General features: G+C 41.1%; 1 protein-coding gene across 1 annotated transcript in view; it reads left to right on the top strand.

Moving 5' to 3' along the window:
* The window catches only part of LOC126203773 (citron rho-interacting kinase), a 214,406-nt gene extending 199,318 nt beyond the window's left edge, over positions 1-15,088 (top strand). The window contains exons 32-34 of the mRNA XM_049938141.1: positions 1,283-1,444; positions 1,532-1,676; positions 14,025-15,088. Of these exons, the coding sequence (XP_049794098.1) occupies positions 1,283-1,444; positions 1,532-1,676; positions 14,025-14,187 (470 nt within the window). The 3' untranslated portion in view covers positions 14,188-15,088. The remainder of the gene's footprint in view (positions 1-1,282; positions 1,445-1,531; positions 1,677-14,024) is intronic.
* Positions 15,089-15,534: the final 446 nt, after the last annotated feature.

Genomic DNA, 15,534 nt, shown 5'->3' with positions numbered 1-15,534 from the left:
TATGGCGAATGCCCAGTGAAAGCCATCTGCCAGTGAGTGTACTGCCAGCAGTTAAATTTGGAAGAGGACATATTGTGATGTGGTCATATTTTTCATGAAGGGGGCTTGCACTCCTTGTTGTTTTGTGTAGCACTATCATAGCACAGGCCTACATTGATGTTTCAAGCACCATCTTGCTTCCCACTGTTGAAGAGCATTTCGGGGATTGCGATTGGATCTTTCAACACGATCGAGCACCTGTTCATAACACACGGCCAATGGTGGATTGGTTACACGAATATAACATCCCTGTAATGGACTGGCCTGCACAGAGTCCTGACCTGAATCATATAGAACACCTTTGGGATGTTTTGGAACGCCGACTTCATGCCAGGCCTCACCGATCAACATCGATACCTCTCCTCAATGCAGCACCCCATGAAGAATGGGCTGCCATTCCCAAAGAAACCTTCCAGCAACTGATTGAACATATGCCTGCGAGAGTAGAAGCTGTCATTAAGGCTAATGGGTGGGCCAACACCATATTGAATTCCAGCATTACGGATGGAGGGTGCCACGAACTTGTAAGTCATTTTCAGCCAGGTGTCTGGATACTTTAGATCATATAGTGTATTTGTAACACTAGGGAAGGAACAACTGCTCTAAGTAACATGCTCCTAAAATAGCAAAACACCTCTCTAATTTATTTCATGACCATTATATGCAAGGACATACCTGGCATAATATACTATGAAAGAATGATCCATAAAGTAAGTTATAATGTGCCTAGTATATCTGTATATATGACTTGTTCGTATGTCAAAATCACCGTGTCACTAATGTATAATGCTTCCATTTTAAATACTTGAAAATGGCCTAATGCCGACATTGAGTAGTCGTACATGAAAGAGAATGGCATATGAAGGCATCATGAAATCATTTAAAAAACGCTAGGAAATATTGTGACAAGGCATAGCACAAAAGTCGCCAAAGACCACACCTATTACATGGGGTTCAAATTATATAAAAACATCTACAGTACTTAAAATTTTTCTAATTAAGCTGCATAGAAGTGACACTGAAGGGGTCTGTTACTAATAGGTGCTTTTTGAGTATTAGAGAATTCTTCTCAGAGGAGTAATTATCTTCATGGACCACATTATTTCAAAGTAATTGATGTGTTGAATTTCTGTTATTGTTTCCACAAAGTTGTGAATTTAAACATATGTCCACAATCCAAAATAAATCTTGTCCTTGTATACGGAGAATAAATAAATAAATTAATTAAATTCTCTGTTGACAGGTTTCTGCAAGCCATATTTATTTATTTTCCACTTTGGTTGTGTTGAAGTTATGAGATTATCACATGCGTCTTTCAGACGCTCCAAAGACGATCCTGATGATTCGACAATAATAAATTATCCAGAGCAGAGGTTTATTTACTTCAGCAATCCACGGTTCCTAGGTGAGTTTCTCCCTTGGATCATTTAATTTTACTCACTGAATGTTATTAGCTGTATTGAATTTAGAGGATATTCTTTTGTGTTTTCAGGACAGACAAACAGGCTTGATGCAGTTTGTTTAGCTAGTGTATCCAGCAGTGGAGTGGAACTCATTCATTTGGAAGCTGCTCTCACCTTTCAAACAGATTCGCTCGGCAGTTCTTCCAGTCTTACTACTACTACTTCACAAGACAGGTACGTAGTGTTACATGAAATGCACTGTTACTACTACTACTACTTCTACTTCTACTTCTACTTCTTCACAAGACAGGTACGTAGTGTTACATGAAATGCACTGAAATGACCTACTAGAAATCGATGTATTCTGCTCTGTCTTCCCAAAATAGTTTGCAGTCTGAAAATGATAGCAAAAAAATGAGTTGATTGGATAATCGTAACCAACTGCTCCCCATTTCGGAGCTAAAGAAATAGAATGCAGTATGTAAACCTGTATAGTAGTAGAGACAATTGTGAATGTAGAAAATTGCTTAGAGGATGAAGGAAGACTTTGGCAGAATCTAACACAAAAGTTGTATACAAATTAATTGGGAAAAAGAAAATCTCAAAATTGATTTTGTGTGTGTGTGTGTGTATGTGTGTGTGTGTGTGTGTGTGTGTGTGTGTGTGTGTGTGTGTGTAATAGAAATTTTGACAGATAATATAGAGTTAGCACAAAAGGAGATAGAAACTCAGAAAAACAAACAGTCAAAGGACTAAAATCCTTCTTTTTTAAAAGAGAGAGAGAGAGAGAGAGAGAGAGAGAGAGAGAGAGAGAGAATGACAAACAAGACTGCATTATCACAATTTAGCACAAATTATAGAAACACCAGAATGACAGGCAAATTTAAGCATCTAAGAGAAGCTATCAGAGCAAGATTAAGACAGACTGATGTAGCAAGTCACTTAAGAAAAGATGCTTATAATTAAAAATATCTATGAATGCGAAACTTCATCATTACAAGACAGTAATGTGGCCAGAATGCACAACTGCATCAGCAACACTAATTTTAGAATCAATAAAAATAAGTGAAGAAATCATGGAAAAAGACAGCAAATATGTGAGGAAGATCCTAGAAAACAGTACAGTAGTACGTTTAACTTAAGGAGCCATGCCGAAGTATAAAGTCGTGTAGAAAAAGTCTGACAGGGTGAGAAAGATAAGACCAATGTTCTACAGGTACATCCAAAGAATGATTCCTAGCAAACTGACAAAAAAACTGAGTACAATTTTAAAAATTTAAATGCAACCCCAGCTGACTTGGTCAAATGAATGAACACCTGGAACGAACAGGCGTGAATTAGCAAGATACTGAAGACAGAACAAAATATAGAAAAAAAAAAAAAATTAGGAGGTTGGAGGACAACATTTCCAAAAGGACAGGGAAGAAAATGGACAGAGTGAGAGAAGAAAGAAAAAGGTGAACAGTTGAAGCAGTATTGGAGACAATGTAAATATAATGCTTGAATGCAGTGCTTAATTGGCCAGCAGGAAAAGGATGATGAGTAGAAGCAATTATAAAGTGACAAGAAAATAAGAGAAACGGTCTGATAATTCACCACACAATTCAGATGCATGTTAGGGATTACATACCTATTTCAATCCCCCCAGGGGGCTCGCCACTCTTTGGCGGGTTCGTACTTGGCTACCACGGGGCCCCAGCCTTTGCAGCATCTTTTCCCTTCTGTGCTGCATGTCTATCCTTTTGCTGTTATTTTCCCCTCCCTTGGGGAAAGTGTCTGGCATGTTATTGGGAATGTTCCACATTATCTATTGTTGACATAAGAACAGTCTCACCACTGTTTTTCATTCCCTTTCCTTTCTTTGCTTCCCTTCTCCTCTCGTTTGTCCACTTTGGTGTTTGAGGTTCCTCTTTTTCTTCCTCTTCCCTGTGCACTCCTGACGGCTGGCCCATGCATTTGGCGCATAACGGGTGACTGGGTAACGCGTAATTCCCAGCCCTGGGTTGACAGCTAGGTTCGCACATACCCCCTGCGATTGCCTGAGCTGCTATCTTCTCAAATTGCCAATTGGTCCCTCTGTCAGGTATTGAGGTGGTGTGACGCGAGTGTGAAGGAAAGCCTAAGCAGATGTGCCCCCTTGTGAGAGGGGCCCCCATTTGGGAGGAGCATGCCATCACAGATGCTGGCAATCATTGGGGATTTTCTCACAATGAGCCAATCATATTCACAATCAACATCTACAAAACGTAAACGGAATGAGGCTAACAATTGAAAAACCCTTCCAACTGCACCATAGTTCCTTGTGGTTTCATGTGCTGAAGACGGACAGTCCTTCAAAACGGTAAATCCATTTATTATTCAGAAAGATGTTGATGCTATTGCCGGCCCTGTGAAATCTTGCCGTCTTTTACGAAATGGCTCTTTGCTTTAGGAGAGTACTTCAGATTCGCAAGCACAACAACTAACTGCTTGCTGCATCGCTTCTCCACAGCTGTCCTGTTCATGTCGAGGCCCAGAGAACTTTGAATTCTTCCTGTGGTGTAATTTAGGCCGGGCTGCTTGATGGTCTGACCGAGGCCGAAATACAGTCTTACCTCTCTGATCAGTGTATCATTGCCATCCATCATATAATGAAAAAGATAGATTCCTCCTTAGTGCCCACATGCACTCTCTTTCTCACTTTCGATAGAGTGGTGCTTCCGTCCAAGATCAAAGCAGGCTATAAAATTATCACAGTCCGGCTGTACATTGAGAACCAGATGCGCTACTACTGGTGTCATTGTTTCAGCTGCACTATAACTTCTTGTCGACACCCAGCCAAATGTGTAACCTGTGCATGAGGGCGATTGTCCACCTCCTCCTCCTCCTCCCCACTGGATCAACTGCGATGGTGACCATGCCCCCTCCCCTCGGGATTGTCTCATGTATCTTGCTGAGTGGGCTGTCCAGGAGATCTGGGTAAAGGAAAAAGTTGGTCACAAATTATTGGCTAGTTGAAAACCCTGCGTTCTCCCGTCTGGCACTTAAAGTTCTGTTCTTGCTACATGAAGGTCACAGCCACACAGACGTGTGACCTCAAATTCAGCTCTGAGGTTGAGAAATTGCCCAGTGTCAAGGTAACATCGCCATCCCCCCATCCAGCTGTCCAACAAGTAATCAAACTCTTGTGTCGGGGCGAAGCCACCAGCTTCACAATCGATATGCCAGAAAGGACAGAAGGAGTACTCCCATAAAGACTCCCTACACCCCTCGAGCCAGCCAACACATGGATCTTCCTGTAACCAGAAAGGCTTGAAGAAGTCCACCAAAGGTCTTTTCCTTCACCAACTCATAGATCCTCTTTGACAGTGTTGCCACATGATGCCTTAGCCCAGCCAGCCTCCGTGTCGCCACTGCGCCTCGCCAACAGTTTTTCTGTGTTGGACTCCACAGACATACAGCACAAGCAAGCCAATGCTGCTGTGGGCCTCGTGGCGTAGGGTTCTCGTGCTTCTATGCCCTGTAGCATCTGGTCTTCGCAGGCTGTCACTCAGCAGCTGCCGAGGTGACACCCCTTTCATTTCTTCATCATGACTCTCCTCCAACAGAATGTTCACGGCCTTCGGTCCCACAAAGAGGTTTTACGGCTGCTTTTAGCATCACAGCATCCCCTTATACTCTGCGTACAGGAAATAAAATTATGTCCTGAAGGCCTCTTTGAGCTTCTGCATTTCTTCCCGATTCGTTTTGACCTTCCCCCTGAGGGAGATGCCATTCTGCTCATATGGGATGGCATTCATACTCAACCCATCTCCCTCACTTCCCATCTTCAAGCTGTTGCAGTCCACCTTTTCCTTCCACAACTGACTTTTTCCCTCTGTACCATTTATGTCCCTCCATCATTCAGTGTCAACAGGACAGAATTCTTTCACCTTATTGGGCACCTACCTCCTCTGTTTCTGCTACTTGGTGACTTTAATGTGCATCATCCCCTTTGGGGTTCTCCCAGGACCTGTCAGAGGTGCCCTCTTCGCTGACCACCGTAATCAACTTAACCTCTTCTGCCTTAACACTGGAGCACCCACTTTCCTTTCCGATTCCTTGCACACCCATTACCATTTGGACCTAACCTTCTGCACTGCCCAGCTTGCCCACTGTCTTCAGTGATAACTTTTTTTCTGACACCTACTCAGATGACCATTTCCCGTGTGCTATCCATTTGCTGACGCTTACCCCACCTGCGTGCACACCAAAATGGCTACAAAGGCTGACTGGCGGCTTTACTCCTCCTTGGCGACCTTCAAATAACAAGGTTTCCCCAGTTGTGACGACCAGGTGGAATATCTCATAAACATTATCCTTACTGCTGCAGAACGTTCCATTCCTCGTACTTCCTCTTTACCATGCCGTGTCCAGTCCCTTGGGGGACTGAGGCATGCCGCAGCACAATTCACGCGCAGAGACGTGCTCTCCACATTTTTAACCACCATCCTACAATGGCAAACTACATTCGTTATAAACAGAGGCATGCAAAGTGTTGTTGCGTTCTTTGGGATTGCAAGAAAGCTAGCTGGATTTCATTCACTAGTTCTTTTAACAGTTCCACCCCTTCCTCAGTCGTGTGGGCCAACTTCCGACGGCTCTCTGGGACAAAGAACCATTCGCCAATTTCCAGCCTGACAGTAGCAGACGATGTCATTGTGGACCCTATTGCTATCTCAAACACTTTGGGCTGCCATTTTGCGGACATTTCAAGCTGCTCCCACTATCACCCTGGTTTCCTTCATCGGAAACGAGTGGAGGAGGCTCAGGCAATACTCCTCTCTTCTCCGAATCGTGAGTGCTACAATGCCACCTTTACTACGAGAGAGCTACATCATGCTCTCAGTTCCTCCACCCCAGGGCTGGACACTGTCCACATTTAGATGTTGCAGTACCTTACTCTTGCGGGCAAGCACTTTCTGCTTAATACATACAACTACATCTGGGAAGAGGGCACATTTCCTGGACGTTGCCGTGGAGCCACCATCATACCCATAACTAAGCCCATTAAGGACACAAACCTACCTTCTAGGTAGTGCCCCATCTCTCTCGCCAGCTGTGTTTGCAAGGTGATGGAACATGTGATTCATGCCTGGTTGGTATGGTGGTTCGAGTCTCGCAATTTACTAACGACTGCACAGTGTGGATTTCAAGCTTGTCGTTCTGCAGTTGACCAGCTCGTTACTTTGTCCACGCATGTCATGAATGGTTTTCCGCGGAAATCCCAGACTGTGGCTGTGTTTTTTGATTTGGAGAAGGCCTATGACACTTCCTGGGGAACTGGTATCCTCCGTACTCTTTTTGCATGGGGCTTCCGTGCCAGTCTGCTCTGTTTTCTTCAGGAATTTTTGAAGGACCAAGTTTTCAAGGTGCGTGTGAGTTCTGCTTTGTCAGACACCTTTATCCAGGAAACTGGAGTGCCTCAGGATGCTGTCCTGAGCGTCGTCTTCTTTGTTATCGCCACTAACCCTATGATGCCCTGTCTCCCACCCGGCATCTCTGGCTACATTTTTGTTGACGATTTTGCCATCTATTGTACTTCTTCACTGACCTGTCTCACTGAGTGGCATCTTCAGCAGTGTCTTGATCGTCTTTAGTCCTGGAGCATCGACAGTGGCTTTCATTTTTCGACTGACAAAACAGTCTGTATGATTACCTGGTGGCACAATTGGTTTCTCTCATCATCTGTACATCTTGGACCTGTTGCTCTTCCAGTGGTTGAACTAAAAGATTCCTGGGGCTCATGCTTGATAGGAAATACACTTTGTCCTCCTTTGTTTCTTACCTGGCAGCCTGCTGTACACTGTCCCTCAATGTCCTACGTGTCCTCAATGGTGCTTCCTGAGGCGCAAATCGATCCACCCTCCTCCATTTGTACCCGTCCCTTGTTCATTCAAAACTCGGCTATGGTTGCTGTGTTTGTGTGTCTGCACATCTGTCCCACTTACACTAGCCACCATTGTGGCGTCTGTTTGGCCACTGGTGCCTTTTGCACTAGCCTGGTTGAGAGTCTGTATGCTGAAGCTGCTGAACTACCACTGTCCTACCACCGTGACTTTCTCCTCAGCAGGTATGCATGCCATTTGTCTGCCATGCAGGACCACCCATCCTATGCCTTCTTTTTTGACGATTCCTTTGATTGCCAGTATGGAGTGCGTCTCTCTTCTCTGTTACCTCCTGGAGTCTGCTTTCACCACTTGCTTTGGCAGCTTAACTTCACACTACCTGCGACATTCCCTGTGGGGTGTGAACCCTTCACCACCTTGGTTTCGTGAAGCAGCCCATGTTAACCTTGGCCTTCATTCGCTTCCTAAGGACACTACTCCAGCCTTGCTCTAACACCTTCAGTTTCACGACCTTCACATGGAACTTTGCGATAGTATCTTTGTGTACACTCATGGCTCTGGGACTGACTGTTTCTGGTGTCATTGGTGCCCATGTCTTTTGGTATCGGCTTCTGGCACCCTGCTCAGTATTTACAGTCGAGCTCTTCGCCCTGTATCAGGCCACAAGGCACATCCAGCAACACAGACTTTTCAGTTGTGTCCTCTGCTCAGACTTTCTCAGCACCCTTCAAAGTCTATGTTCGCTGTACACTGCCTGTCCCTTAGTGTGATGGGTCCAGGAAAACTGTCACGTACTCACTCTTGTGATGTTTATGAGGGTTCCTAGTTATGTCGGTCTGCCAGGAAACAAGGCTGCTGATGCAACTGCCAAGGCTGCAGTCCTCGTACCTCAGCCCACTAGTTCGTCCATTCCCTCCAATGATCTCTGTGTTGCTGTCTGTCAGGAGGTGGTATCCCTTTGGCATCGCCATTGATCCTCCCTTCATGGAAATAAGCTCCAGATAGCCTCTCCCAGTTATACACTAATTTAGGAGGGTGTCCTGCATAGTAATGCCTCCGAATTTTTAAAGAAAACAAATGTTATAACACACTACATCTTTATTCTTTACATCCACATATTTATTTCTCGGTGTAGTCACACTTGTGATTAGCACATTTCTTACAACGCGGGACCAGTTTGACTTTGTTCACACAGTGACAACCTCATCTCTGCTTGGACCCCATCATTGCTATGAAAGTGAAGTCCTCTAAGGTGTCCTTTAAATTTTAGAACAGATGGAAATTGGATGGGACCAAGTCCAGACTGTATGGAGGATGATAAAGGACAGTGAAACCAAAACAACTTATTGTTGCAGATGTTGCACTGCTCGTGTGTAGTCTGGCATTGATATGCTGAACAACAGGGTGCTCCATGTGTGGATGGACTTTTCGAATTCAAAACTCAAATACAGCTTTCATGCTCCGACATAGTTAAGTTACACGTCACCATGTTACACACTACAATTAGGAGTCCTCTAGCAACAGAGGTCTGAAAATCTGTGGACACAAATAATAAAGATGTAAAATGTTAATAATATTGATTTTATTTGAAAAGCTTTAATAGTTATCAGTTAAAAAATTTGGAGGCATTACTTTTCAGAATTTCCTCACACATGCAGATTTTCTCAGCTTACCATAGCTGTTCTTGGTTTTGTCTCCAAGTTAAATATTTTTTTTTCAGTAATAGGGATTTTCTGATTATAAATGCTATTTTAGCCTCCTTTATGCTAGTAAATAAAAATACATTAAACTAAATACACCGTTATTCGTGCACGGACTATTCCTGCATCTTAAATAGCACATGGGGATCAGCAGCACAGCTTGTCAGCCAATAGGGCTGTTGCACACACGTAGTGAGACCAGCAGTGGAGACGACTGCGTCAAGCTGTGCCTGAGCATTCAGACATTGGCTGTGAACTGTGCTGCTGCCACCCATCCAGCAGACATCGTCCCAAATACATGTTTGAAAATATCTCCATTAACCATGTTTTTCAATTATTTGTGCATCTTCTCTCCCCCATTACCCTGGATAATCAAAATGCTGCCAGTACTTTTAATATTTTATTAAGTGTTTGGATTAAAATTCACCTTCTTCTGAAGGAAAAGTGTATTTCAGCCTGTAATTTAAAATATATGATGTTTACTGAAAATATGCTATTATTTACGGATAGTATTTAGAATCCTATCTGTAGTCACTTAGTTTGTGAAAATCGCACGGGGTGGTGGTGTGATATTGATTTTCAGAGTTAATTATAGTTGCAAAACGTTTTACTATTTTGTAATTTAAAAACTACCATTTTTTAATTGAGGGCATGTTTTCACCTGCACTCTCGTCTTATTTTCCTCTTTATAACTACGTTACTGTGTTTTCTGTAATTAGTTGGATTCAGTTGTTATTGAATGTTGTCTTATTTAATATCAATGCTGGTAACTCAGTTCATCCATGGCTGCTGCCCTCTCCATGTTTACCACCAACAACTGGGGTGCCTGGGTTTTCTCGATAATCTGACAGAGCCTGCATTTACCTGCCCCCTCTTCTGCAGTCATGGTATTTCTCATACTGAGTGTTCACCAGTTACTGAGACTCAAAGGTGCTGCCATCAATTGACGATGCTGCAATGCTCGTACGGCCTCTCTGAGCTCAGCTGAGCAAGGCCAGCACACCTTTATAGCTGTCAAAACGCACACTAGCAGAGTCGCCTGTTTCTCACATCACAACAAATGTGCTTGCATAGCTGCATGTGTTCCGGGTGTGTTCCCCATCCCCCCCATCCCCCTGTCATCCTTATACAGATGTGCCTTCACAAGGTGCACCAGTGTGTGAATTACCACAGCATTCAGATATTTGTGTGCTGTCAACTTGTGTCAGCATGGAGGCAACTGTGGCTCCCTCAATCTCATGAGTCAATCAACATTTTTTATGAAAATCTTTTTCTATGTCCTAAAGTTCGCATCATGTAGGAAGGCGGCCCAATTTTCAGCCATTCTGTGCACCCCCCTTCACTAGCCACTGGCAGCCAATAATATTCCTTTTCTTTCCGAGCCACTAGCAGCGAGTTACAACTAGAAAGCGAGAATCTCGCTTCTGTATGCTGCACTGTTGCAGTACTTCGCGACAACCAAATTATTCATTCAACTGTTTTTTATGTTTTATTTTTATTTATTTATTTTTTTCTTGCAGCTGTATATCTGTGATTGCGTATCTGTAAATGTCTAAGAGCGATTAAAAAAAAAAAAAGTCAGGTGATGGCAATAAAGGTGAAGTGCTTCACAAGCAGGTGAGGGGAATTATTTGCTGCATTTATAACTTTTTCAAATGTCAATTTGAAAGTAGGTCTACTGCTGCTGACATTTGAAGACACAAGAACAGACTCCAGAACCATGTGGTGTTCCCAAGAGAACTGTAAAGCGAATTGTAAACAAAAGTGCCAGAGCTGTAGGAACTGTAGAAAAAGTTGGTTTTGTGTCACCTGGAAAGCATCAAAATCGCAAGGAACCTGTAACACAAATGGATGGTTTTAACAGTGGTGTTTTAAAGTGCTCCATGTGAAAGATCAATGTCCAACATCACAAAAACGTTTTACAGTTATGCAGGAGAAAATTGGCTTCAACAGTGAGTGCTTCGTCAATGTAAAGAATTTTAAATTTTAAGATGAGAGTTTTTAGTTCAAAGAAGTGATACAGGTGCAGCATGAACTGTATCCCATATAAAGATAAATGCTACAAGAGGAGGAGGTAGTTCAACAGTGTATTACCTCAATGAAACATGGGTCAAAGGAATAGGTTCTGGTATAATTATTCTGCCTGCTGACTCTTCTTCTGGTTTTGTTTCAGAGGATAAACTTGTGTTTATGTGTAAGAAAAACAGCAGTAACTTCCTTTCAGAAATGAATGCTAGCAGTTTCGTGACGTGATTCACAATTCTTGTCATACCTTGTTTCAAAGGGGGTCATTGACAGTTATAATTCACCAGTTACAGAGTAAACACCAAGTACAAACACCAGAAAAGTGGAAATCTTTCCCTGGCTTAAAAATAACAATATTAAGGACATGTAAACCAGACTTGTGCCAATCTCTTGCAGCTCACTAATTTAGAAGAGTCACGTGAAAGAACGTACAGAGTTGACTTCCTTGCACATGGATAGGGTCACACAGTTTTGCGGTTACCACATGTCATTGTTAGTGTAGTCCCATGGAATTAATTTGGGCAAAGGATTAGGCTATGTGTAAGAAAAAAAAAACATTCAAGATAACAGACAACATCCCACCTGTAGCATTTGCAGAGTCTTGCAGTATGCTGAAAAGCTACAGAAAGAATAATTTGACAGGTAAGCAATGATGGATGTAAGCCTAGAACCTATAACTGTAAATTCACAACCAGAGTGTTTGGAAACAGACTCAAATAGAAGTGACGATGGTATTCCAATGTAGACTTTGGAAAAAAGTAATATTACTTCTTGGTTTTAAAGACTCGTGATTAAAAAAAAAAGTGTTTGTTAACATATCAGTTGCATATGCAATAATGAGAACTTCCTAGCCTTTTTGATTAGGACTTTATGTCCTTTGAATTATGCAGACTATAATGTTCAACATTGCCCACGGAGAAGCCTCTCCCACCATGTTGTATGCTCTAATAACACACGAGAATTCAGCTAGATTAATTAGTCATAAGTCTGATATTTCCACTTGTAAACCCCTGTGATTTTCAAGGCACAAACTAGATTAGGTCCTAAAATGACAGTAACTGTTACTTATTGAGATATCTGTGGTTTTTGATGTTATCGTTCAGCATTCCCTGGAGTTATTCACAGATGATTATTAATTGTTTGCTTGTTCAATGTGGTCTCTCACTGTAATGTTGAACAAGTCAGTTTGCACTCATAATATCAGTTAACAGTGAAAAATATGATAACTTGCTGACCATTTTTACGATAATGTTTCGCATTAGTCTTTTCTACCACCTTTCTCTCTCTTCTCTCTCTCTTCTCTCTCTCTCTCTCTCTCTCTCTCTCTCTCTCTCTTTTTTACAGGCAGTAATTACAGTTGCACACATCCACACACACACCTTACACATTTTTAAAAATTCTGTTCAGTAGAAGCGGTTGTCAAGCAAATATAATGATTTCAGTTCGTGCGTGAAGTTAATTTTGTTGTGTAATAATTTTTTGCTTATAATGCAATTCAAATCTCAATAAATGATAATTATTGCAAGCAGTTTCAGTGATCTGGTCATTATACAATTGTCATTTTGAGAAAAATTGTTCTTGACATCTTCACAAAGCTACGTCAACTCTTCTCGCCTCTTGGTGTCACGTGGAGTAATTCTGTGGAGCAATGGATGCAATGTGGTCAAAATGTGAATTAATATTTCTCTCATGACGATTGATCAAAATTGGTTTTAATATTTACTATTCCTCTTGTAGATTTGAACATATAATAAGATGTACCATAGGCAAACAAGCCTAACTGTTGTCCACAGCCACAAAGTTCGGCAACGTGGACTTGCCCGCTCTCTGCTGTTGTGTGTGCGCTGCTCTCATTCCCCCCCTCCCCACGCTTCCTTTCTGCTCTACCTCTATGAAGTATACTGTCCATTTTAAGATTTCTTCCATTATCTGGGTATTTAATACACTCTGGCCTTGCAAATTACAGTATCACCCTCTACACTCCCTAGTGACCCTTGTGTCTAGTCACAAAAAAAAATTGTGCTCTTTTAACACTGACAACTGGCAGTGCAATCTAGGTTGTGTGTTTTGTTGTAAGTATAATAGAAAGAAACTACCACATGGGAAAATAGATTAAAAAAAGATTACCACATGGGGAAAATATATTAAAAAAGCGTGTGTCTACCAGCACTTTCTCGTTTGGTAAGTCACAGCATATTTTTTAATTTATTTTGTTGTAAAATACACTAGGAGAAACTAAAGAGCTATAGTATCAAAAAGCTTTCAGCCACCCTCCTTCAGAGGTACCAGGTACAGTATACACACATCAAGTAGCTCTCAAAGGTGATTTCGTCTGATACCTTGTACAATTTTTAGTCTTGTATATGTACTTCCGATCACTCATTACTTTAGATGTTTGGAAACGTTGATATTTGACTACTACTTCACAACATATAGATTATATACTTATAATGTCCTTTATTATTACCAATGTCTCTCTCCTAAAAAGAAAAATAGTAGTGAAAACCATGAATATAACAGTGAGATGATAAAAATGCTACAAAGACTTGAAAGGCTTAAATGAGTACAGAAACTCGGATACATCAATATGCAGCCATTCAACAGCCTGCCATATACTGTTGTGTGTTTTGTAAGTAGTGTAGTAGAGTTTGGCTGAGTTTGGGCAATTATTGGTCATGAAGCTACTACTTCTCCACTGAAAAGTAACTTAGCAAAAGAACTCTTAAAATTTGTTCTAAATTATACTGCATTTGTCAGCACTGTAATAATAATATTTGCTAAGAAGTCATTTTGTTGTGTTACATTTAAATAAAATGTATGTCCATGACTTTTCCTTGTAACTGTGTCCACTCTGCAGGATTCATTGAAGGTAATGTTATACATTTTACAGTTTACCACTATAATGTTTCTGGTCTATGGTGGGGGGGTACTAGTATGAATAAAACATACTACTGATGTAGAATGCATCATTTCTTTTCCTCTGATTTCAGAGCAAGTGGGGGAACAAATGATGTTGCTGGGTCAGACTTCAGCTTCACATCCTCCATTGAACAGTCACTAGAGAATATTGTTGATGCAGGAGAAGAAAGTGATTCCAGTGAGCAACAGAACAAAACTGTGCGCTTCAAGAGTCATCCCCAGACTATGCTCTAAATTATGATACATTATTTAATCTCATTGGTTCCATGTTCTGAACTATCACTTCATGATGCCCAGCTTTGCTAAAAAAAATCAGCTTGTTCTACATTCAGTGCAGGAAAGTCACATGTATATATTCCCACAAAGTGGGAGTGAGTTACCAAAAGACTAAAACTGTCCTGCAGCTATACTCACAGATACGCCTTTTAGAAATCAGAATGTGATGTTATTTTTAGTGATAACTGGCAATGATTCTTGATATCAGTGAGTAGATGGAACAAGGGTGGTAAAACTGAAACCTGTATAGTGTCAGTGTTTGCTAAATAATTTAATGATGACTGTTCAATTGTTTATCTATGATATTAATGTTAAGTGTAAAAAATTGTTCTGATTTATGTGTAAGACACATTTGGACATAATTTTATCACATGCAGCACACACACATTGTTAATGGTTCCCCTTGTGATTTTATAACTCAAAAAACTTTTGGTTCATTTATTTGTTGTAATTAAGGAGCTATATATCAGGGTAGAGTTGCCTTCAGGAGGATTTTTTTCTACAAGCAAAAATGTTCCCTTATTGTCATTGACAATGACCTCATTCAAATCTGAACTAACAAATGCTTGCCATGGGCTGAAGAACCCAACTTGTCTGCATGTCATTATGATACATTTGAACTGATTTGTGCCTTTCAGCCAGTATTCTATGGAGGAATTTTATTGTTCTGTGCTATGTGTATGTGAATAGTTCTGTGAGAAATAAGTGTTCTAATTTATTGTGTCATGCATTGTGATAATAAAATCAAACTAAGCTTTACATGTTTGTCGCTAGACTGTAGTCCTCCTTTTATTTAACAAAAGTTTAGCCTTGACTCTTTGTGAAATCAGTTTTAAAATTGTATGTAATTTTGTAAATAAATGTGACACTTAACATCTACAGTTTCTTTCCCTACATCTGTTATGTAAAGAAATATTAAAATGTGAATTTGTTGCCACACAAATCCTGTTGTAATTTTATTTCTGAGAATGCAATATACCATCCTTAATGTATGTATGCCTGAGCAGCCAGAGAAAGTGCTCTTAAGTGTATGTAATGTGTGCTTGCTTGTGTGAATGTGGGCGTGTTTTTCTTTTCTGGTGAAAGCCTTAGCCGAAAGCTTAATCTTTAACAGTCTTTTCGTTGTGACCATCTGCACCTCACTGTGTCATCTGTATGGTGAGCAGAAGTCTATCCTTTCCAGCCTGTACTTTCCCGTTTGATAGTTCAGAGTTCACATAATACAATACAGTCATAGTCACAAATGGTGACGGAAAGTGACCATGTTGTAACACATTCTTAAGCAAAATCGATATTACTGTGTGT

This window comes from Schistocerca nitens, chromosome 9 (genome assembly GCF_023898315.1).
Source record: "Schistocerca nitens isolate TAMUIC-IGC-003100 chromosome 9, iqSchNite1.1, whole genome shotgun sequence".
Taxonomy (NCBI): domain Eukaryota; kingdom Metazoa; phylum Arthropoda; class Insecta; order Orthoptera; family Acrididae; genus Schistocerca; species Schistocerca nitens.
This window is presented reverse-complemented; position numbering and strand designations above follow the sequence as displayed.